At 35.5% G+C, this 24,722-nt stretch overlaps 1 protein-coding gene across 1 annotated transcript in view; it reads left to right on the top strand.

Moving 5' to 3' along the window:
• LOC143229955 (dystonin-like) overlaps nucleotides 1-24,722 on the top strand; it is a 209,110-nt gene that overhangs the window by 25,394 nt on the left and 158,994 nt on the right. Inside the window, 3 exon segments of the mRNA XM_076462843.1 lie at nucleotides 3,152-3,241; nucleotides 4,504-4,581; nucleotides 8,219-8,311. Of these exon segments, the coding sequence (XP_076318958.1) occupies nucleotides 3,152-3,241; nucleotides 4,504-4,581; nucleotides 8,219-8,311 (261 nt within the window).

Genomic DNA, 24,722 nt, shown 5'->3' with positions numbered 1-24,722 from the left:
ACACAGTAACAGAAGAGAGAGTTTCAACGTTGTTATGAACATTTCTTTGAATCTTTGAGTTAATGTTTTTACTGGAAATGTTTATAACATTTCAATTAATAGTGGTTGATGTGAACTCACACCAGACTTGTTAAGATAGTTCATTTTCGTCAACAGAGCCGTTTGAGACCATTTGAGGCCCTACGTAAGTGGGTTACGTGTACCCCACCCTTCACACACACACACATATACACACACACCCAAATTTGTCGCTACTTGTGTTAATCGGGTTACGAAATATTAACAGTATATATTCTGTATAACATATGTTAAAAATGTCGCGTCAAATTCAGAAGTGATCAAAACGCTATTGGAATGTCATATTTTGTTTCTAGTGTAACGTCTGACCACCTTTAAATGGATGTAACTAACCGCGTAGCCTGTTAAAAACTTGCATAAATACTTAAATAGAAACAACTATGTGTAGCCAATAAATCGTGAAATTCAATTTTTTTATCTTTCGGCTAGATATGACTGCTAATCCACTGACAGTTGAAATTCAGTAGCAGCGTGTCTCGTGTCGATAGTTTAAGTTAATTTTCTCAGGCAGTTTGTCTCGGTTCTGTGTCAGAAGTATAGTTGTTTTGTTTTTGTTTTCCTTATTTAAGGTTGTTATGTAGTTTTCAAGATCAAACAGTATCGTCACATCGTTAGGAATGTATCGCCTTGGTCATTGTTTCTTTTTCTGGATCAGAGATCAAACAGTATTGTAACATCGTTAGGAATATATGACCTTTGTTACTTTCTATTTTCTGAATCAAAGATCAAACAGTATTGTTACATCGTTAGGAATATATAACCTTTGTTACTGTCTGTTTTCTGGATCAAAGATCAAACAGTATTGTTACATCGTTAGGAATATATGACCTTTGTTACTGTCTATTTTCTGGATCAAAGGTCAGACAATATCGTTACATTGTTAAGGATGTATCACCTTGGTTATTATTTCCTTTCTATATCAAAGATCAAACAGTATCGTTACATTGTTAAGGATGTATCACCTTGGTTACTATTTCCTTTCTATATCAAAGATCACACAGTATCGTTACATTGTTAAGGATGTATCACCTTGGTTATTATTTCCTTTCTATATCAAAGATCAAACAGTATCGTTACATTGTTAAGGATGTATCACCTTGGTTACTATTTCCTTTCTATATCAAAGATCAAACAGTATCGTTACATTGTTAAGGATGTATCACCTTGGTTACTATTTCCTTTCTATATCAGATATCAAACAGTATCGTTACATTGTGAAGGATGTATCCCCTTGGTTACTATTTCCTTTCTATATCAAAGATCAAACAGTATCGTTACATTGTTAAGGATGTATCACCTTGGTTATTATTTCCTTTCTATATCAAAGATCAAACAGTATCGTTACATTGTTAAGGATGTATCACCTTGGTTACTATTTCCTTTCTATATCAAAGATCAAACAGTATCGTTACATTGTTAAGGATGTATCACCTTGGTTATTATTTCCTTTCTATATCAAAGATCAAACAGTATCGTTACATTGTTAAGGATGTATCACCTTGGTTACTATTTCCTTTCTATATCAAAGATCACACAGTATCTCTGCATCGTAGAAGAGATCCTACCATTCGGCCTTGTTTCTCTATTCGTACATGAAGGAAAAGATGTCCTACCAGTTGGCTTCCTTGTTTCTCCATTATTACAATAAGGAAGGGTAAAATCTACCATCTGTTGTTTAGTGATGGTTGGTGGTTTAACTGTAGTGTTTATGGATGAGTCATATATTCCTAACGATGTTACAATACTGTTTGATCTCTGATCCAGAAAAAGAAACAATAACCAAGACGATACATTGGAATGAACTGGAATGAATCTCATTCTATAAAACATATTAACAATATCAAACCTTTATGAGCATATGAAGGTGGCTGTAATTCAGTAGACATTTTCATAATCACTAATTGTACGTTTTACAAGTCAGGGATTAGGATATACTCTAATCCTTTTATAGTACATTGAATAAGGTGTATTTATAATAATACATTGTTTTTCTCTACCAATGAGAACAGCTGATCTTCCAACGAGAACAGGTACCTGGGAGAAGCTAGTATAAAAGGTAAAAGTAATAAAGCATGTGCGTTGACTATTTAAACACGTTGTCGCACGTATACTGTAGGTGCATGATATAAAGAATACTTGACTGACCGCCGTGTTATTTTTAGGTTTAATGTCATTGGTATTTTTCTGTTGTATACAGGGAGATGTTACGCATTTTTAGTTTGTTTGTTTTGTTTAGTACAAATGTTTTGTTTGATAATCAGCGCATGAAAAATTAAAACCCTTTGCAAAGTGTTTAGTAATAGTATCAGTGTAAGTTTTGTAATAGAATCTGTTAGAATAGCATGGTTAACTTATTAGTTTTCTTGTAGAACCAGTACCACTAGCATGTTTAATGTTTGCATTTTTAAATAGAACTTGTAACATGAATGATTAATTGTTTAGATCTAATTTAGGTTACATTTACAAACTTGTCATAATCATGTGCTTACAAATATAACTTAATAATGTTGGTTCCCAAGGTCGCCTAGCTAACAGTTAATTTTCAGTTTACAGAGTAAATTAATATATACCATCTAACCTTTTAACTGGTAACTGTATAAACATTTATTACATTTGGTTAATTGTTTTTGTAACATTGTTTGTTAAGTACAAAAAATGTACTTAACGATTTAACAAGTTGATTAGTCCATCGGACCCTTTAGTTTTGTTGGATCACAGATTGAGTGCAAATCCAATACAAAATGTTTGTTTGGAGGATTTGGTTATTCCTGTTAAACTGAATATGTTTCCTTTTTTGAACACTTTCCACAAATGTGCCAACAACCATTATATTCACAAAGCAATTAAATATTTTTAATTTCAACTATTTTCAGATAGAGTAAGTTCCCTTTGGTGTCACTAGATGGTACTACAGTATATTAAAGCTAATGCATGTTAAGAAAAATAACACTCGTGTTGACATATTTTGTATTGATACTCTATGACTTAACTACTATTTTAAATGTATTATTTTTATATTAAAGACAACACCAATACGCGTGTATATAGAGAACACATGCATTTTTTTTTACAGGCTGGTAGACAGGTTGTCAATTTGTTTGAAGACCTTCGTGATGGCTCTAATCTCATCTCTTTGTTGGAAGTTCTCTCTGGGGAACGTCTTGTAAGTTCTAATGGTTATTATTATGATTAAGATAACTTGGTAATGCTTTAACATAGATTTTAATGTTGAGTAAAATGTAATGTCAAATATATCAGATGAAATATTGTAACAAAGTTCATACTAAGTTCAGCCCATAACTGTAAAAAAAACCTCGCTTATTAAGGTGTGTGAAGTTTAAGGTCCGTTTTCAGGTGGAGTTTTGATGGAAAATATGTCCAAGTTCATGTTTTTTAAACATGAATGATTGATTTCTTCACCTTTAGCACTTCATGTTGTTTCATACAACATATAAACTCACGTCTAACTGATATAAAATCCAGTCTGTCTCGTCGTATCAAACTTGATTTCTTGAAATAGGAGTCATAAAAGGCAAAATGCATTTATCCAGGTATAACAGTTCGATTGGTGTCTTCTCGGTATGACCAGATGGTCAGGGTACTCGACTCATAATCTGAGAGTCGCGGGTTCAAATCCACTTCACATCAAACATGCTCACCCTTTCAGCCGTATGGGCGTTATAAGTTGTACCCATTAATATCTATTAAATGTGATATTAGGGTGCACTATTTGCCCCATCGTTTTTTGACGGACTGGACGCTAGTTAATTATTATACCATGTAACAAAATTTTTACTTTTTCCTGTTTCTGGACAGAAAGTGTTATTTCTCAATTACTTATGTCTAAAGTAAATGGAAAAGACCTATTTTTCTCTTCAAACTTTGCTTTTGCGACCTAGGAAGGTATAACGAAAACATTATGGGAGACTATATCTGGGGGCTAACGTGAAAGTGATTTACATTACAGTCGCAAATCTCGAAAAACTACTTACTTCTAAACATTTTTGTATAACTTTAGTATAAATACATGTAAATCTTGATTCATATGTTGCTTTATTCAGACCTTATGTAAATGAAAATGTACAAATTTGCCCGTTTTTACATAGAAAATACATTAATTTCTAAATTTCATTATCCATATCACAAAAGCAAAGTTTGAAGGGAATAATGGCCATTTTCTGTAATTTTACAACACAAACAATTAAGAAATAACACATACTATCCAGGAACAAAATTTGTGTTACATAGTGTAATAGACATATCTTCCGATCCAAAGTCATTGTAAAATTTCACAGACTTTTGAAATCGCAGATAATTTTTGTTAATTACTGTGACGTTCTGTGTTTGGTAGTATTTAAATGAATGTTTTATGTTGCACTGTATATCTTTAAAGTAACTGACAATAAATTATTTTGTATTTTACAGCCCAGAGAAAAGGGACAGATGCGTTTTCATAGACTTCAGAATGTGCAAATAGCTTTAAACTTCCTTCGTATTCAAGAGGTAAGAACAAACTATTAAAGACTTCCAGCGAAACGGTACTTAGAGCAATAACCTATAAAATATCGAATTGATAAGTGCAGTTATAAATGTTTAGGCTTGTTAATGTTTTACTGTCAAAATTGTACTACTTAGTTTTGTGTAGCATGAAACTAAAACACAATAGGAGTAACTGTTCATTTTCTTATTGTTACGTGTGTTCTTCATTACTTCAGTCTGCTCTAAAAGTCAGTTTTAAAATATTGTGCACTTAATCATGTGAGAAACGAACAACCAGGTAATGAACATTTGAAAGAACTCTTCCTAGTATCTAGAAACAGTAATAAAAAAAACAACATCAAAACGGTAAAATATTATTACACTATACTTATGTATAATATTGGTTTGTTGGCCCTTTGGAACTTGTAATAGCAACACAAGTTTTAAGCGTGATAAAGGTTGATAAACGTGTATTTTACTTTAAACTTTGATTTTTTACTTGGTATGTAAATTTATGAATATTAATTGCAACCATATTCCCACAAGGTTATCTAAAATTTTTAAAAATATTTTTACTTAAAATATGTATTATGTTGTGACATGGGCAGATGCTTCCTGGATAATAATAATAGAAATTCGATTAATCTCAGTGTAAATAAAACTTGGATGTATAGCTGTGTCTGATAACAAACATCTACAACTTTCCTATTTCTCGCTGTTGGTTTTCAAGTTTGTTTTACTTGTGAAAGTAAAATGTAAGCCTGGAGTTGTATGTAGTGGTACAACGTTTTGACTTTGGTTGGCTTCCCTTAAAATCTCTGTTGTACCACAGTTATCTGATTTAGATAAAACAAAGAAAAATGGCAGCTACCTAGCTATCAAACATTCTACTTAATCAGCCATGTTTGGGATACCTGTGAGTCACGGGCCTCAGACAGTCTAAGGTTGCGCATCTGATCATTTTACCATTGTGACTGGATGATACATTTCATGTGATTAACGTTTGTTACTGTTTATCTACGTATTTGATGATAACAGATGGCGCTAGGAGAGAGTTTGTGTAGTTATATGTAATTATAAATAGAAATTTCCTGAATTAGATAATTAAATTCAGGTGTTTTGTTAAAGAGAATTTTTTAAAAGAAATAAGTTAAGAAATAATAATCTTGTTACATTCCACTGGAGGAAACTTAAAGTTTTTTTTAAGCATAGTTGATTTGTAACACATAAAACCAAGATACATAATCAGGTATGTTGTGTATAACGTGACAAGGTGTAAGAACAAGTAAACTCCTCGTGCGTGGTATCAGGTATGTTGTCTATAACGTGACAAGGTGTAAGAACAAGTAAACTCCTCGTGCGTGGTATCAGGTATGTTGTCTATAACGTGACAAGGTGTAAGAACAAGTAAACTCCTCGTGCGTGGTATCAGGTACGTTGTCTATAACGTGACAAGGTGTAAGAACAAGTAAACTCCTCGTGCGTGGTATCAGGTACGTTGTCTATAACGTGACAAGGTGTAAGAACAAGTAAACTCCTCGTGCTTGGTATCAGGTATGTTGTCTATAACGTGACAAGGTGTAAGAACAAGTAAACTCCTCGTGCGTGGTATCAGGTACGTTGTGTATAACCTCACAAGGTGTAAGAACAAGTAAACTCCTCGTGCGTGGTATCAGGTACGTTGTCTATAACGTCACAAGGTGTAAGAACAAGTAAACTCCTCGTGCGTGGTATCAGGTACGTTGTCTATAACGTCACAAGGTGTAAGAAGAAGTAAACTCCTCGTGCGTGGTATCAGGTACGTTGTCTATTACGTGACAAGGTGTAAGAACAAGTAAACTTCTCGTGCGTGGTATCAGGTACGTTGTCTGTAACGTCACAAGGTGTAAGAACAAGTATACTCCTCGTGCGTGGTATCAGGTATGTTGTTTATAACGTGACAAGGTGTAAGAACAAGTAAACTCCTCGTGCGTGGTATCAGGTATGTTGTTTATAACGTGACAAGGTGTAAGAACAAGTAAACTCCTCGTGCGTGGTATCAGGTATGTTGTCTATAACGTGACAAGGTGTAAGAACAAGTAAACTCCTCGTGCGTGGTATCACGTATGTTGTCTATAACGTGACAAGGTGTAAGAACAAGTAAACTCTTCGTGCGTGGTATCAGGTACGTTGTGTATAACGTGACAAGGTGTAAGAACAACTCCTCGTGCGTGGTATCAGGTACGTTGTCTGTAAGAAGGTGTAAGAACAAGTAAACTCCTCGTGCGTGGTATCAGGTACGTTGTCTGTAACGTCACAAGGTGTAAGAACAAGTAAACTCCTCGTGCGTGGTATCAGGTATGTTGTCTATAACGTGACAAGGTGTAAGAACAAGTAAACTCCTCGTGCGTGGTATCAGGTACGTTGTCTATAACGTGACAAGGTGTAAGAACAAGTAAACTCCTCGTGCGTGGTATCAGGTACGTTGTCTATAACGTGACAAGGTGTAAGAACAAGTAAACTCCTCGTGCGTGGTATCAGGTATGTTGTCTGTAACGTGACAAGGTGTAAGAACAAGTATACTCCTCGTGCGTGGTATCAGGTATGTTGTGTATAACGTGACAAGGTGTAAGAACAAGTAAACTCCTCGTGCGTGGTATCAGGTATGTTGTTTATAACGTGACAAGGTGTAAGAACAAGTAAACTCCTCGTGCGTGGTATCAGGTAAGTTGTCTATAACGTGACAAGGTGTAAGAACAAGTAAACTCCTCGTGCGTGGTATCAGGTACGTTGTCTATTACGTGACAAGGTGTAAGAACAAGTAAACTCCTCGTGCGTGGTATCAGGTACGTTGTCTATTACGTGACAAGGTGTAAGAACAAGTAAACTCCTCGTGCTTGGTATCAGGTATGTTGTCTATAACGTGACAAGGTGTAAGAACAAGTAAACTCCTCGTGCGTGGTATCAGGTATGTTGGTTATAACGTGACAAGGTGTAAGAACAAGTAAACTCCTCGTGCGTGGTATTTTATTTGAATACTTGCACAAAATCTAGATTTAATTGTTGAAACTAGCTATCCTCTCCTCACGAACATTATAATTCCCTTAAAAAATCATAGATGGCGCTAGGAACATAATTTTCTTGAAATGACCCTTTATGATGATCACTGATTCTGTAAAAGGAATGATTGTTTTATATTTATTGATCATATTAATTAAAATATAATTACTTAAACTTATAACTTGTAAAACAAACGTGTTTCTTACTGATAACGTTAAGTAAACATATTATGGAACTTTTAAAACGGTCCCTCAGTGCTTAGATCTGTATTTCGATACCCATGGTAAGCAAAGCACAGATAGCACGTTGTATAACTTTATATTTAATTATGAACAAACACTTAAAACATGATAGTTGTTTCATAAATAAGGTATAAAGTAACTGTATATAGGAAACAAAAGAACAGTTGAAATATGTAGACTCGGGGCAGTTTATCTTATTTTTAATACGAAACATTCAGATGTTATCAACTTTATCAATAAATGTTTTCTTTACGTTATTTGTGAATTTAAAAAGATTAAGGTGAAACGGTTTTAGGACTTTTAACTCTTCGTTTTGACATAAAACTTAAGCCTTATTATAAGAGCAGTAGTGATTGAAATGCGTCTTTTGACAACATTAGATCAAACTGGTGAATATCAGGCCTGAAGATATCGTGGACGGAAACCCGAAGTTAACCCTTGGCCTGATTTGGACAATCATCCTTCATTTCCAGGTAATCGTACTGAATCTTTTAATCTAATGGAAATATCCCAGTTTTGCATAAGAACTGTGTTAAAGGTAGGCGAATAAGTCCACTCGGAAGGATTATTAGAGCTTCAAGAAATGATGAATAATATAGTTTTACAGTTATCAAATAGTACAATATCTATGTTAAAGTTGTATGTTTGTAATTTATTTCGTATTTATTTTAATGTTAGATTTGTGTGGAAGCATCTGATAAACAGATGTATTCTTTGTCAATAGTTAGACCGGTTTTTGTTAGGGAAAAGATTAAAATAGAGCTCAGACTGTAATATCAATAGGATTTCTACTAAGACGCCACCACTATATTTGATTGGTCGATAAACCTGGTAAGAGTCTGTCTTGAGAATTGCATATTGTGTGTGATGTTAATTTTAAATAATGTTTGAAACCAAAAAGTAAATACTTCAATGAATATTTAACCATTGTTACCAGACACACGTTATGAAACTAAAGATAGGAACTCGTCAGTAAAACATAGAACCATTGTTACCAGATGATGGAACTGAAGATAGGAACTCGTCAGTACAATTTCAAACCATTGTTACCAGATACATGTGATGAAACTCAGAAACAAACATTCAAAGAAAGGTAGCTCGTGAACTCTAACGACCGCCACCTCTTGAGCTGCTCCTTAATTACGAAAACCGAGTGTGACACATCAAAGGTTAAAAGGGCGAGCACGTTCGGTAACTGTAGTCGAATTCGCTCACACACCTTTCGAACGTGTAGTTTTCAATTCTAAGCTGAGCAAGTAATTGATCATTTCTTAACAATCATAAAGTGACCACTACATCTTCATATTTTAAAGATGTACTCAACTACTTAGTAACTTAGAACTGACTGTCGTTACTTGTCTGGATCGACTGACAGTGATTAATTTATCAGGTTCATTGAATACTGTTTATGGTACCTTTTCAGTCGTATATAATATAGCTGTAGCATTTGTTTTCACTGTAATCGCGTTGAACGTAGGAAACGTATGTATGTTTATATTAGATATCATTTAGACATTAACAGTATTTGTAAGTTGGGTGTGTCCCAGCGGCAAACCCCCAAAGATCATTTCGTCCCGTGACGACACGTCTCGACCCACTCTTCTGTGATTTCCGCCAGCGTTGTTCTACAGTTAAAACCATACATGGAAGTATCGGATTATAACGGATTCATTCTTTGTTTTATTGGTTCCAATACAATGAAATATTGTAAGAGATATTTTAATCACTTTATATTTATTAAAACTGCTTCGAACCTTCAGTAGCAGTGTCACGTGATAGAATTCCACTTTACTGAGAGGATCTCCCCTAGTGACTGAACTTGTAGTTCGTGGTAAACAGATTATGTACTAAAGTATTTCTTTGGTTATTGGTATTTGAGATGTTTCACTCTTTCTCTTGACGACTAATATCTATCAGTATTCCCTTGGTTACTGGTATTTGAGATGTTTCACTCTTTCTCTTGACGACTAATATCTATCAGTATTCCCTTGGTTACTGGTATTTGAGATGTTTCACTCTTTCTCTTGACGACTAATATCTATCAGTATTCCCTTGGTTACTGGTATTTGAGATGTTTCACTCTTTCTCTTGACGACTAATATCTATCAGTATTCCCTTGGTTACTGGTATTTGAGATGTTTCACTCTTTCTCTTGACGACTAATATCTATCAGTATTCCCTTGGTTACTGGTATTTGAGATGTTTCACTCTTTCTCTTGACGACTAATATCTATCAGTATTCCCTTGGTTACTGGTATTTGAGATGTTTCACTCTTTCTCTTGACTAATATCTATCAGTATTCCCTTGGTTACTGGTATTTGAGATGTTTCACTCTTTCTCTTGACGACTAATATCTATCAGTATTCCCTTGGTTACTGGTATTTGAGATGTTTCACTCTTTCTCTTGACGACTAATATCTATCAGTATTCCCTTGGTTACTGGTATTTGAGATGTTTCACTCTTTCTCTTGACTAATATCTATCAGTATTCCCTTGGTTACTGGTATTTGAGATGTTTCACTCTTTCTCTTGACGACTAATATCTATCAGTATTCCCTTGGTTACTGGTATTTGAGATGTTTCACTCTTTCTCTTGACGACTAATATCTATCAGTATTCCCTTGGTTACTGGTATTTGAGATGTTTCACTCTTTCTCTTGACTAATATCTATCAGTATTCCCTTGGTTACTGGTATTTGAGATGTTTCACTCTTTCTCTTGACGACTAATATCTATCAGTATTCCCTTGGTTACTGGTATTTGAGATGTTTCACTCTTTCTCTTGACGACTAATATCTATCAGTATTCCCTTGGTTACTGGTATTTGAGATGTTTCACTCTTTCTCTTGACGACTAATATCTATCAGTATTCCCTTGGTTACTGGTATTTGAGATGTTTCACTCTTTCTCTTGACGACTAATATCTATCAGTATTCCCTTGGTTACTGGTATTTGAGATGTTTCACTCTTTCTCTTGACGACTAATATCTATCAGTATTTCCTTGGTTACTGGTATTTGAGATGTTTCACTCTTTCTCTTGACGACTAATATCTATCAGTATTCCCTTGGTTACTGGTATTTGAGATGTTTCACTCTTTCTCTTGACGACTAATATCTATCAGTATTCCCTTGGTTACTGGTATTTGAGATGTTTAACTCTTTCTCTTGACGACTAATATCTATCAGTATTCCCTTGGTTACTGGTATTTGAGATGTTTCACTCTTTCTCTTGACGACTAATATCTATCAGTATTCCCTTGGTTACTGGTATTTTAGATGTTTCACTCTTTCTCTTGATGACTAATATCTATCAGTATTCCCTTGGTTACTGGTATTTGAGATGTTTCACTCTTGCTCTTGACTAATATCTATCAGTATTCCCTTGGTTACTGGTATTTGAGATGTTTCACTCTTTCTCTTGACGACTAATATCTATCAGTATTCCCTTGGTTACTGGTATTTGAGATGTTTCACTCTTTCTCTTGACGACTAATATCTATCAGTATTCCCTTGGTTACTGGTATTTGAGATGTTTCACTCTTTCTCTTGACGACTAATATCTATCAGTATTCCCTTGGTTACTGGTATTTGAGATGTTTCACTCTTTCTCTTGACGACTAATATCTATCAGTATTCCCTTGGTTACTGGTATTTGAGATGTTTCACTCTTTCTCTTGACGACTAATATCTATCAGTATTTCCTTGGTTACTGGTATTTGAGATGTTTCACTCTTTCTCTTGACGACTAATATCTATCAGTATTCCCTTGGTTACTGGTATTTGAGATGTTTCACTCTTTCTCTTGACGACTAATATCTATCAGTATTCCCTTGGTTACTGGTATTTGAGATGTTTCACTCTTTCTCTTGACGACTAATATCTATCAGTATTCCCTTGGTTACTGGTATTTGAGATGTTTCACTCTTTCTCTTGACGACTAATATCTATCAGTATTCCCTTGGTTACTGGTATTTGAGATGTTTCACTCTTTCTCTTGACGACTAATATCTATCAGTATTCCCTTGGTTACTGGTATTTGAGATGTTTCACTCTTTCTCTTGACGACTAATATCTATCAGTATTCCCTTGGTTACTGGTATTTGAGATGTTTCACTCTTTCTCTTGACGACTAATATCTATCAGTATTCCCTTGGTTACTGGTATTTGAGATGTTTCACTCTTTCTCTTGACGACTAATATCTATCAGTATTCCCTTGGTTATTGGTATTTGAGATGTTTCACTCTTTCTCTTGACTAATATCTATCAGTATTCCCTTGGTTACTGGTATTTGAGATGTTTCACTCTTTCTCTTGACGACTAATATCTATCAGTATTCCCTTGGTTATTGGTATTTGAGATGTTTCACTCTTTCTCTTGACGACTAATATCTATCAGTATTCCCTTGGGTACTGGTATTTGAGATGTTTCACTCTTTCTCTTGACGACTAATATCTATCAGTATTCCCTTGGTTACTGGTATTTGAGATGTTTCACTCTTTCTCTTGACGACTAATATCTATCAGTATTCCCTTGGTTACTGGTATTTGAGATGTTTCACTCTTTCTCTTGACGACTAATATTTATCAGTATTCCCTTGGTTATTGGTATTTGAGATGTTTCACTCTTTCTCTTGACTAATATCTATCAGTATTCCCTTGGTTACTGGTATTTGAGATGTTTCACTCTTTCTCTTGACGACTAATATCTATCAGTATTCCCTTGGGTACTGGTATTTGAGATGTTTCACTCTTTCTCTTGACGACTAATATCTATCTTTTAACATATCTCTGCTGATCTACATGACACAATATTTTTTTGATAATTATAACGAGGTCTGTGTCGTAAGCTTGTTTTTGACAATTGAACGGTACGTTGATATAACATTACTCTAACAGATCCACTTGTTTCAATAGTTTTATAACCATAGTTTACAGTAATATTTTCTCTACTTTCATGGTCCATGTTTTGTTAACATTTCCCAGGTATTGTTATAATGAGCACACCTATGTTAACGCAACTAGAACAAGTGTAAGTAACTATGAATTACTTAAGTAAGATAAGAAACGATAATATTTTCAAACATTTTATATTCTCATTAATTTCCAGCATATTTTCTTTTTTAAGTTAAGTATATTCGTTTCTAAATAACTTACAAAAATCGCTGATAATGCTCACCTATCAAGCTGCCATTCAACCATGAGAGCGTGCTACCAGGTAGGTCGAACATGAATGATGTCATAGTTTTCCAGGCCATACTAAGTGATAATTTCGTTATGATACGTTTTTAAGTTTGTCACAGCGGAACAAATGACAGAGTAGAAGTAAACAAACTTACCCTTCAGAACACCAGTGGACCTTTTATTGTTATTATTTTAACATTTCTGGATACATTTGAACCTCTCTAATTTGTTTCTTCTACTTTTCGCCTGTCATTCAACACTGAAAAAAAATTTAAGTCACTTTTTGGTATAGAATTTATAAAACATTAACCACTTAGACAGTTCCATAAGAATCTTCTGATAGTCCAAAAAATAAACCAATTTCAAATTACGTTTACGACAGATAAGCACGAAAATATTTACCAAACAATATTTTTCCCATTACTGTCGTAACTGTACTGTTGATTTAATTATATGAAATTCCCAAGCAACTGTGATGAAAAAATGCGACATCTATCTTTATACACTTAATCCTAGTGTAGACGTTCAGTCTTCGCGTGTTTTTTCTATAATGTGGTTTTTATTCTTTTGAAAATAGAAAGAAACAGTGAAAAAAATAAAAGCTGGTTTGACTGTTACTTCAACTGATTTTGAGCTGTGCGATATTGCTCGCGAACTTCTGACCTGTTAGTAGTGTCACTGTTGTCCCTATAACAACAAGCTCTGTTAAACCATGACCTGTTAGTAGTGTCACTGTTGTCCCTATAACAACAAGCTTCATGAAACAATGACCTGTTAGTAGTGTCACTGTTGTCCCTATAACAACAAGCTTCATGAAACCATGACCTGTTAGTAGTGTCACTGTTGTTCCTATAACAAGCTCTGTTAAACCATGACCTGTTAGTAGTGTCACTGTTGTCCCTATAACAACAAGCTCTGTTAAACCATGACCTGTTAGTAGTGTCACTGTTGTCCCTATAACAACAAGCTTCATGAAACAATGACCTGTTAGTAGTGTCACTGTTGTCCCTATAACAACAAACTTCATGAAACAATGACCTGTTAGTAGTGTCACTGTTGTCCCTATAACAACAAGCTTCATGAAACAATGACCTGTTAGTAGTGTCACTGTTGTCCCTATAACAAGCTCTGTTAAACAATGACCTGTTAGTAGTGTCACTGTTGTCCCTATAACAACAAACTTCATGAAACAATGACCTGTTAGTAGTGTCACTGTTGTCCCTATAACAACAAGCTTCATGAAACCATGACCTGTTAGTAGTGTCACTGTTGTTCCTATAACAAGCTCTGTTAAACCATGACCTGTTAGTAGTGTCACTGTTGTCCCTATAACAACAAGCTCTGTTAAACCATGACCTGTTAGTAGTGTCACTGTTGTCCCTATAACAACAAGCTCTGTTAAACCATGACCTGTTAGTAGTGTCACTGTTGTCCCTATAACAACAAGCTCTGTTAAACCATGACCTGTTAGTAGTGTCACTGTTGTTCCTATAACAACAAGCTCTGTTTAACCATGACCTGTTAGTAGTGTCACTGTTGTCCCTATGCCCACAAGATCTGTGAAACCTTGACCTGTTAGTGTTGTCACTATGCCCACAAGATCTGTTAAACCATGACCTGTCAGTAGTGTCACTATTGTTCCTATAACAAGCTCTGTGAAACCATGACTTGTTAGTGTTGTCCCTATGCCCACAAGATCTGTGAAACCATGACTTGTACATCTCCATGTTATATGTGAAGAAAAGTTCAGGTTTGATGTGTTAGGTTTGTTTCAGATTCGGTAAATAACAAATACGTGATTCGTTTGATTGTTAAATCTGAAAATAAGTAGTGATTCTAACTGCTGTTACAGATTTTCAGGGTCGGCAACATGACAAAACTGTAGGAAACTAATTCGGGTTTTAAGCAATGTAATTCTATTCTTGGCTAAACATTTACCTACACATTTACGTGGGGCGCGCCATTTTACTCAGAGAACACGTGAGGGGTGGCTGTGACGTAGTGCGGGGCGTGATTATCTACGCCACCTGCATTTTTAAAACATTGTTGTCAGATTTTGGTTTGTTTGTTTGTTTTGGAATTTCGCACAAAGCTACTCGAGGGCTATCTGTGCTAGCCGTCCCTAATTTAGCAGTGTAAGACTAGATGGAAGGCAGCTAGTCATCACCACCCACCGCCAACTCTTGGGCTACTCTTTTACCAACGAATAGTGGGATTGACCGTTACAAGTTACACCCCAACGGCTGGGAGGGCGAGCATGTTTAGCGCAACGCGGGCGCGAACCCGCGACCCTCGTATTACGAGTCGCACGCCTTACGCGCTTGGCCATGCCAGGCCCAGATTTTGGTACTAAGAAAGTTTGAATAGCTTTATGGAATTAGAAAACACATGTTAATGGTACAAAAACCTAATAAAAGTAACAAGTGACATGAATAAATAATTGCTTTACTAAAGGTTAGAAGTTAAATAGTAGAGTTAATATCATGGCTTTTCTTTTCAAAATTAAGTTCAATTTTATATGAACAACCTATCAGTTGAACGAATATATTTAAAAGTTTAGTCGTCTCGTTAAAAAGATGTTATAAAACAGGAACTTAATCTAGAGACAAAAGACAAGTTCATTAAATCAAGTTATAACCGAGACGAGTTTATCTACATTCTACGAGTCGGGCTTGGAACTTCTATCTGATTAGCTGTTCCATTGGTAATATCGAGCCTACAACCACTGTGCGGCTGTTGGTATGTAATAATAATAAGAATCACGGCACTGCGTGGGTCGTATCCCCCTACACTGGGGCGGTCGGTCGGTGGGCCAAACTGGTCAGGCAAGTCCCGTCTCACCGAAGGCGTTATGACTATTTAAACGGTGGGGAGGGTAAACAGCCGACTTTACCGACCGCCAGTGTTGAACGATACGCTGCCGCTAGTGTATCGCTCTTTCTTGCTGTAAGCCTGTTCTTTACCTGTACAGCAGGTGTGCACTAGTCTCTTCTGGAAACTGGTTTCTCGGTGAACACGGGCAACAGCAGAGTGATTAGGCCTAGAGAAGGGTGTCCACTCTGTGGACTTCAGACCACAGCCAGTCTTTTAATCTTGTTGTTTGCATCAGCATTACTGGTGCTTTGTATACATACATGAACTAGCACCATCATGTATTCGTTTGTTCGTGGCTCAAGACTCTTTGTGAAAGGATCGCGTGAACGAGATGATGCCGATAATGTTCCGGACCCCGGCGACCAGCTGGAGCCAGAGGACTCCCTTGTGCAGGCAGTCTACCAGACCCGGGCACAGATGGCGTCTGCCTCGCAGGAATCCCGCGAGGTCTATCGGACAGCACACAACCGGAGCGGTCTCCGAACTGTCCAGACTTCACGAATTATACGGAAAACGACCACTTTGACCCGCGGTGAGCACAAGACGTTAAGTTCGCCCGTGACTCAAACCACGGACCATGCTGGCACACAAACTAAAGCTCTTCCTCGACGGAGCAGCGCAACGTCGACAGACTCCGAATTTGCAGAGAAGGCGAAACGGATTTACAATAAAACATCGGTAACAAATCCTCGAAAAAAACCGAAGGTGGGTTTCAGGTTTCACCAACATTTCTTATTGTTGTGGCAAACAGATGTTAAACAGAAGCACGTTTTGATTATTAATATGTATAGTAAAAATCACGAGCTGTGTGTACACGTGACCGGTAACACTCGGATGGTTACAGAATTATTACATTGTTGTGTAAAACAACACAAGCGGCATGGTAATCACACTTTAGCAAGTTTGACATCAAAGTGTATTTATATTTATGGACAATTAGAATTGCTCAGCAAACGCACGAAGTAAGAAATTGAGTTTGTCATAATCCGTGTTAACCTGAATATATTAATATATATATTTTAGTGAAAAGAATTACATTTTAATGAAGTTAAATACTAAAATCACAAGGTAGGAATGCGTTAAAAGCAGCAAATCCAAACCTTTGACTAATTACATAATTTATTTGAATTCATAAACAAATTAAACAAAAAAAAAGTTGAAATTGAAAAAATTATATTAATATATGTACACACACACATTTTATCAGTTGCAGTGTAAGATTAATATATGTACACACACATTTTAACAGTTTCAATATAAAATTAATATATGTACACACACACATTTTAACAGTTGCAGTGTAAGACACGTGAATAATGTGTGTTTATTTAGATAAAACACGAGATCTTAAACAAGTTAGGGTGTAACTTGCACTATCACAGTTTATTTTGTAATAACTACGCCAGATGTAGTTGTTAATGTGAGACCTGCTTGTTTTTTGCGAATGTTTACATCTGTGGGCTCACATTGTATTAATGTACGTATGTATGCCCTTATTTGCTAATATCTGTGTGACCTCCACTAAATATCTGAAATGACGTTACGTCATCAAATCATTTGAATATTCTACCTGTCGCTCGCCTTCTTTTCCTAATATGGTAGAGACACACTATATTCACTTGTCCCGTGGCTTGCCTTATTCCGGGCTGAGGGCGGTGGTATGTTAGGTTGTAGTTTTGTGCACGAAAATGTAAGTGTTGAACCACATGGCTTGATATTTTAAGATTTATAAAAAATATTATGTATGCCTATAAAACTATTCTTTACGCAACGCAATCACACATGAGAATACAATACATTTTTATTAACCTAGCAACAGCCGCCATAAACAGTCAGATCTGAGAAAAATGTGTAAAACATTATTTTAATTACTTGACAATTGTTATGTTGAATAAATATCGTAAGAAAATGACATTTTGATTTATTTTTTAGTTATTAGGTAAGAAAGACGCCCAAATTTTAGTGTTCAAGCAATGGAGATTTTAGTCGACAGAAACGTTGGTCGTTTTTAGTAGTCACGTTTGAGATTACCATTGTATTTTTAATTGTCCGGCAACAAAGACGTTGGTCGTTTTCAATAACTATGTTTAAAAATGCTGATGTGTGTTGTGTATTTGCTGGATTACCCATATCTAGGTGTTGAATGTTTTTGGTATGTCAGCACTAAAATATGTTTAGTATTACTTAACTTGATACAGCTCAGTGTTAGTTGTCCTGGTACAGTGTAGTGTTGGTTGTCCTGGTGTAGCTCAGTGTTAGTTGTCCTGGTATAGTGTAGTGTTAGTTGACCTGATACAATGTAGTGTTAGTTGTCCTTGTTATAGTTCAGTGTTAGTTGCCCTGATACAGTTCAGTGTTAGTTGCCCTGATACAGTTCAGTGTTAGTTGCCCTGATACAGTTCAGTGTTAGTTGCCCTGATACAGTTCAGTGTTAGTTGCCCTGATACAGTTCAGTGTCAGTTGTCCTGATGTAGCTCAGTGTCAGTTGCCCTGATGTAGCTCAGTGTCAGTTGTCCTGATGTAGCTCAGTGTCAGTTGTCCTGATGTAGCTCAGTGTCAGTTGTCCTGATGTAGCTCAGTGTCAGTTGTCCTTGTTGTAGTTCAGTGTTAGTTGCCCTGATACAGTTCAGTGTTAGTTGCCCTGATACAGTTCAGTGTTAGTTGTCCTTGTTATAGTTCAGTGTTAGTTGCCCTGATACAGTTCAGTGTTAGTTGCCCTGATACAGTTGAGTGTTAGTTGCCCTGATACAGTTGTCCTGATACAGAGTGTTAGTTGTCCTGATACAGTTCAGTGTTAGTTGTCCTGATACAGTTGAGTGTTAGTTGTCCTGGTACAGTTGAGTGTTAGTTGTCCTGGTACAGTTCAGTGTTAGTTGTCCTGGTACAGTTCAGTGTTAGTTGTCCTGGTACAGTGTAGTGTTAAAGTGTCAAATTTACTATCAAACGTTTAATTTATTGATTACTACCTCTTTGATGAATTATATTCATTTAAAAAAAGGTTCACCTTGTGGTTCTGAAGTTTTTCTTTTGGTATAGATGATTTTAGATGTTTGATTAATATACTTCAACAAGTCAGAACTCGCATCCAGTAAGTTAGTATGTGTGAAACGTATTAAAAGTGTGATTGACAAAGTTAAGTTTTATACCTTTGTTGTACATGAAGAAAATAGATTAATACACAGCAGCTCATGTAAGTTCCAGAACAGCCAGTTTTGAAATTGGTTGTCCCAAATTTGGAAATATAATATGAGAAATAAGGTACGCGTTGAAGTTACGATATGTAAAATTGATTTGGTATAAGTAGTTTGAAAAGGTTATTCAAACAAACTCGTGTTTGTAATAAAAAAAATACTTGATAGAGAAGTACGTGTTTTGTGTGCAAGTTTCAATTCAGAAACAAATAAATAACAAACACATGTGTAGTTAGAAATGATAATGGCTGGAGTAGAAACACGGGTCGTCTGGAGCTGAAATCTGTTTTGGTAGCACATCACCGGTTTAAAAAATACCAAACTTTAACGAGCAGCGTCCCTAACTCAGCAAAGGTTCCGTTTCGCTGCGCGCACACAATAAAATCATTACTGGACAAACATTACCATTACGTTTTCTCTACCTGTTTCTACTAATTCGTTTCGGACGAAAAAGTGTTTGTAAGGTGTAAGTAAATGTGAAAACAAAATAAATGGTGATAGGTTTGTTTTATCATCGTCCCGAATTTCTTCAGTCGTTAGTTTCGGAAAACTTAAAATGAACAATGTGACGGCGTTACGTGTTCTATACCAACGTTTTTCAAACATCGTGTCTCGGACCAACTCCCTTCGTCATAACCACCTACCTTGCCAGTGTTTGGGATTTCTCGAAAATTAACAAATAAAAACGTATGGGATATTCATAGGTATCTCATAGTTGTATTTCGTCATACTTGCATTTTAGTTGTATGAGACAGTTTAGGGAGGCAGTTCCTAGTACTGACCGAAAAGGTTGAGAAACAAGTAATGTATGGGAGCATTATTAGGGAGTTGTATGTAAAAGAACTTTTTTTTTAAATGTTAAAGACTGTTTGTTTGTTTGTGTGATAACTAGAACGAGAAAAATCCCTTCTTTGTAACACATATTTTCATAGAATCACCTTAAATTATATATTTCGATTGTTTTCAGTTCTTGGTGAACCGAGTCACGATGACGCACAATTACGTTTACATAAACTACACGTGAATAGAAGTTTAATTTTTGTACTTACGTAAAACAATATGGCTTGGTGGTTAAGGCATTCGACTTCGTATTCCGAGGGTCGCGGGTTCGAATACCCCGTCACATCAAACATGCTCTCTCTTTTAGCCGTGGGGGCGTTATAATGTTACAGTCAATCCCACTATTCGTTGGTAAAAGAGTAGCCCAAGAGTTGGCAGTGGGTGGTGATGACTAGCTGCCTTCCTTCTAGTCTTACATTGCTAAATTAGGGACGGCTAGCGCAGATAGCCTTGTGTACCTTTGCGCGAAGTTCAAAACAAACAAACAAACAAACAAACGAAACGACATTGTTTGGATTAAAACATATTAAAGAGCATATTGTAATATAGATATGGCGCTCGCAGCAAGGGCCATCACGAAGTATTTGCCTCCCTTACATTTCATAAAAAAATTGCGCGTCATATGGTCGACTCGTATTTTCTAGGGCAGCGCACATTTCACTTTATTGTAAACACTGAGGCGTCTTCTCAGACCTTACGTAGGTTCTGAAGTTAGCCCTTTTCTGCCCTGAAAAAAAATCCTTTATCCACCTAAATACTTTACTTTTAAGAAATACAAAGTCACGCCATTTAAAGAAATGATTTGTTAAGCATTTGAAAACATTTATTTTGACCATCAAAGTAACAGCTTTCATTAGTGCAAACCATCAGTATTAATGTTCTTTACATACCAGTTTTTAAACAGTCGTGGTATTTCAGTTCACTTGTAGGGGACAGGTGTTCAAAAAGTTATGAACTTAAATATTGACGACGTCTTGTTTGTTAATTATCTAACTGCTGCTGTGAGGAGCAAAGATCAACAAACAGGAGTCAAAGAAGAAATATTTGTGTCGATATCCAACTTTTATAGTTGAGTCAAGGTCTAGGTGCAGTATCCCACAGTACTTTAGGTCACGTTCTTTAGCAGCTGTTCATATCAACCATCTCAAGTCAATTTGTACAGACTTCTTTTGCATGTTTGAATAGGGAACGTTTTTATAAGGACGTACTGACACACATACACGTTAACTTGAGGCTTACGATCAATAGTTGCAGTACAGAAACATATGCATACTAACGTTAGACCTAAGATCAATAGTTGCAGTACAGAAACATATACATACTAACGTTAGTCCTAAGATCAATAGTTGCAGTACAGAAACATATACATACTAACGTTAGTCCTAAGATCAATAGTTGCAGTACAGAAACATATACATACTAACGTTAGACCTAAGATCAATAGTTGCAGTACAGAAACATATACATACTAACGTTAGTCCTAAGATCAATAGTTGCAGTACAGAAACATATACATACTAACGTTAGTCCTAAGATCAATAGTTGCAGTACAGAAACATATACATACTAACGTTAGTCCTAAGATCAATAGTTGCAGTACAGAAACATATACATACTAACGTTAGTCCTAAGATCAATAGTTGCAGTACAGAAACATATACATACTAACGTTAGTCCTAAGATCAATAGTTGCAGTACAGAAACATATACATACTAACGTTAGTCCTAAGATCAATAGTTGCAGTACAGAAACATATACATACTAACGTTAGACCTAAGATCAATAGTTGCAGTACAGAAACATATACATACCAACGTTAGTCCTAAGATCAATAGTTGCAGTACAGAAACATATACATACTAACGTTAGACCTAAGATCAATGGTTGCAGTACAGAAACATATACATACTAACGTTAGACCTAATATCAATAGTTGCAGCATGTAACCTTTACTCATGTAAAGCCACCAGTGGCACAGAAGTATTTCTGCAGACTTGCAACACTAGAAATCGGGTTTTGATACCCTCAGTAGACAGAGCACAGATAGCTCATTGTATAGGATTTTGCATAATTTCAAACAGACAAGTATTTACATAACAAGGATTAGCACATGTTTATGACTTTGTAAACTTTGACCAACATCAGTGTGATTAATCACATGCACAAAATATTACAAAAATGTGTTTACTTCAAGAAATATTAATTATGAACAGGTTTAGTATGATAGAATTAAATCTTTGCATGGTAAACAATGTAGAACAGTTTTTCATCTGTATCAGTTTTAATAAACATTATACAATGGTGCTGTAAACAAATATTTCCTGTCATGCACCAGTGAAAAAGAAATAACTGAATTTGCAACCGTTGTAATATTTTTAAAAAAATCCACTGTTCATGCAACAACAATCATAGAGCAGTATTGCATCATTTGTTGTTAAATATTATATGATTACGAAGACATCACAGAAATTTCAACTAGTATTGATTTTTATCGTATATCTGTGTCCATGCAATGATAGTAGTATCACACATTTTCAGTCAGTGTTGATTAGATAACACAGAGAACATTATTTTCAGTCAGTGTTGATTAGTTAACACAGAAAACATTATTTTCAGTCAGTATCGATTAAATTACAACAGAACATTATTTTCAGTTAGTATCAATTAAATTACAACATGGAAAATATTATCTTCAGTCAGTATTGATTAAATAACAACATGGAGAATATTATTTTCAGTCAGTATTGATTAAATAACAACACGGAGAATATTATCTTCAGTCAGTATTGATTAAATAACAACACGGAGAATATTATCTTCAGTCAGTATTGATTAAATAACAACACAGAGAATATTATCTTCAGTCAGTATTGATTAAATAACAACACGGAGAATATTATCTTCAGTCAGTATTGATTAAATAACAACACGGAGAATATTATCTTCAGTCAGTATTGATTAAATAACAACATGGAGAATATTATCTTCAGTCAGTATCAATTAAATTACAACACAAAATATTATTTTCAGTCAGTATTAGCTTCTAGTAAGGGTAAATGTCCAATCATTGACCATCATCAAACAGTATTTTCAATCAAATAATTCTCTATCTCTTAGTTTTAAAGTGGTATCAGTGTTTTATCTTGCTCATCTCACTGTTTTAACCTATGTGAGGTGAGGAGTGACTTTGGGTTGAGAGGCGTATCTTGATGTTCCTATTCTATCTTCTGATGAGTGGTGTAATTATATTAGTTCACTGTATAGCACTTATTTTAGGAGACAGCTGTCGGTCAAGACATGTACAAATCTTGCTGTATTTTTAATGAACGATCAGAGAGTATATTTCCAATAATGTTAGTTTGAATGAAATAAAAATTTCATACAAAACAAACAGAGAACAACCTTTTCAACCAGTGTGAAGGTCATATCACAAACTGACTACAGTCACAACTATGACTCTACTTCTGCTCACCATGTGTATAGAAACCCAGTTTGTAGGAGGTGTGAGTCCGTTCAATACCCGTGGTTGGCAGAGCACAGCTAGCCCATTGTGTAATTTTTTGCTTAATTCCAAACAAACAAATAGACTTAATATTTGATTTGATAACATTAAAAATATTAGTCTGATCTGATCAGATAGACCTGGGATTGTCAGGTTTTTAGGGCACTTGACTTATGATGTGCAGATCACTGGTTTGAATCTCCTTTTCAGCAGACATGCTTACACTTTCAACTGTAGTTGCAATATAAAGTGTTGATCAATCTGTGTAGTCATTGGTAATAGAGTAGCCTAAAAATAGGCAGTGGGTGGTGATGTCTAGCTGCTTTCCCTCTAGCCTTACAGGTCAAAGTTAAAGACAGTGAGTGCAAAGAGCCTTCACATAGCTTTGTGTGAAATTCCAAACAAACCAAAAACAGCTATTAGTTAATATATGGCATGTTAAAATCATATACTACTCAAACATATGGAAAGATGTACAGTTTATAAATTATTTTAATGTTAAAATTGAAACAAACCAATTTGTGTCAGCAAAAATAATTATTTTCCAAATTAATGGGTGTATAATGATGTTCCATTGAATTTGTGTACGTACTACTTCCTGCCTCATGTTGTAAATCGGGTGTTGTGTTCAGTCGTCTAGAACCAGACACATGAAGACATCCTAAATATTTTTTAGTATTTAGCAATGGCCGGACGTGGCCTATTTTTAGCATGCTAGGCTATGAATCTGAATGTCCAAGGTTAATGTCCCGTTTCTTGGAAGAATAATCACATTCCTCAATATTGGGCTATGGTAGCATTATAAATGATGATGAAATCAAGCTATCTGGTTAGTGTAACCTAAGAGTTGGTGGTAACCGCTATTGACTCGCTGCCCTTTCTGTTGTTTATCCATTTCAAATCAAGTATGGTGAGCACTGGTAGTTCTTCTGTAGCTTTGTGCGAAATTCAGAAACAAACATTTGTACGTACTGCAGTTTGTTCTTCAAAACAAAAAACAAACATATGTACGTACTGCAGTTTGTTCTTCAAAACAAAAAACAAACATGTACGTACTGCAGTTTGTTCTTCAAAACAAAAAACAAACATATGTACGTACTGCAGTTTGTTCTTCAAAACAAAAACAAACATGTATTACTGCAGTTTGTTCTTCAAAACAAAAAAACAAACATATGTATGCGTACTGCAGTTTGTTCTTCAAAACAAAAAACAAACATATATGCGTGCTGCAGTTTGTTCTTCAAAACAAAAAAACAAACATATGTATAATGTACTGCAGTTTGTTCTTCAAAA

This window comes from Tachypleus tridentatus, chromosome 10 (assembly GCF_004210375.1).
Source record: "Tachypleus tridentatus isolate NWPU-2018 chromosome 10, ASM421037v1, whole genome shotgun sequence".
Taxonomy (NCBI): Eukaryota; Metazoa; Arthropoda; class Merostomata; order Xiphosura; family Limulidae; genus Tachypleus; species Tachypleus tridentatus.
Note: the sequence above shows the minus strand (reverse complement) of the source record. Positions and strands in the feature narration are given on the sequence as shown.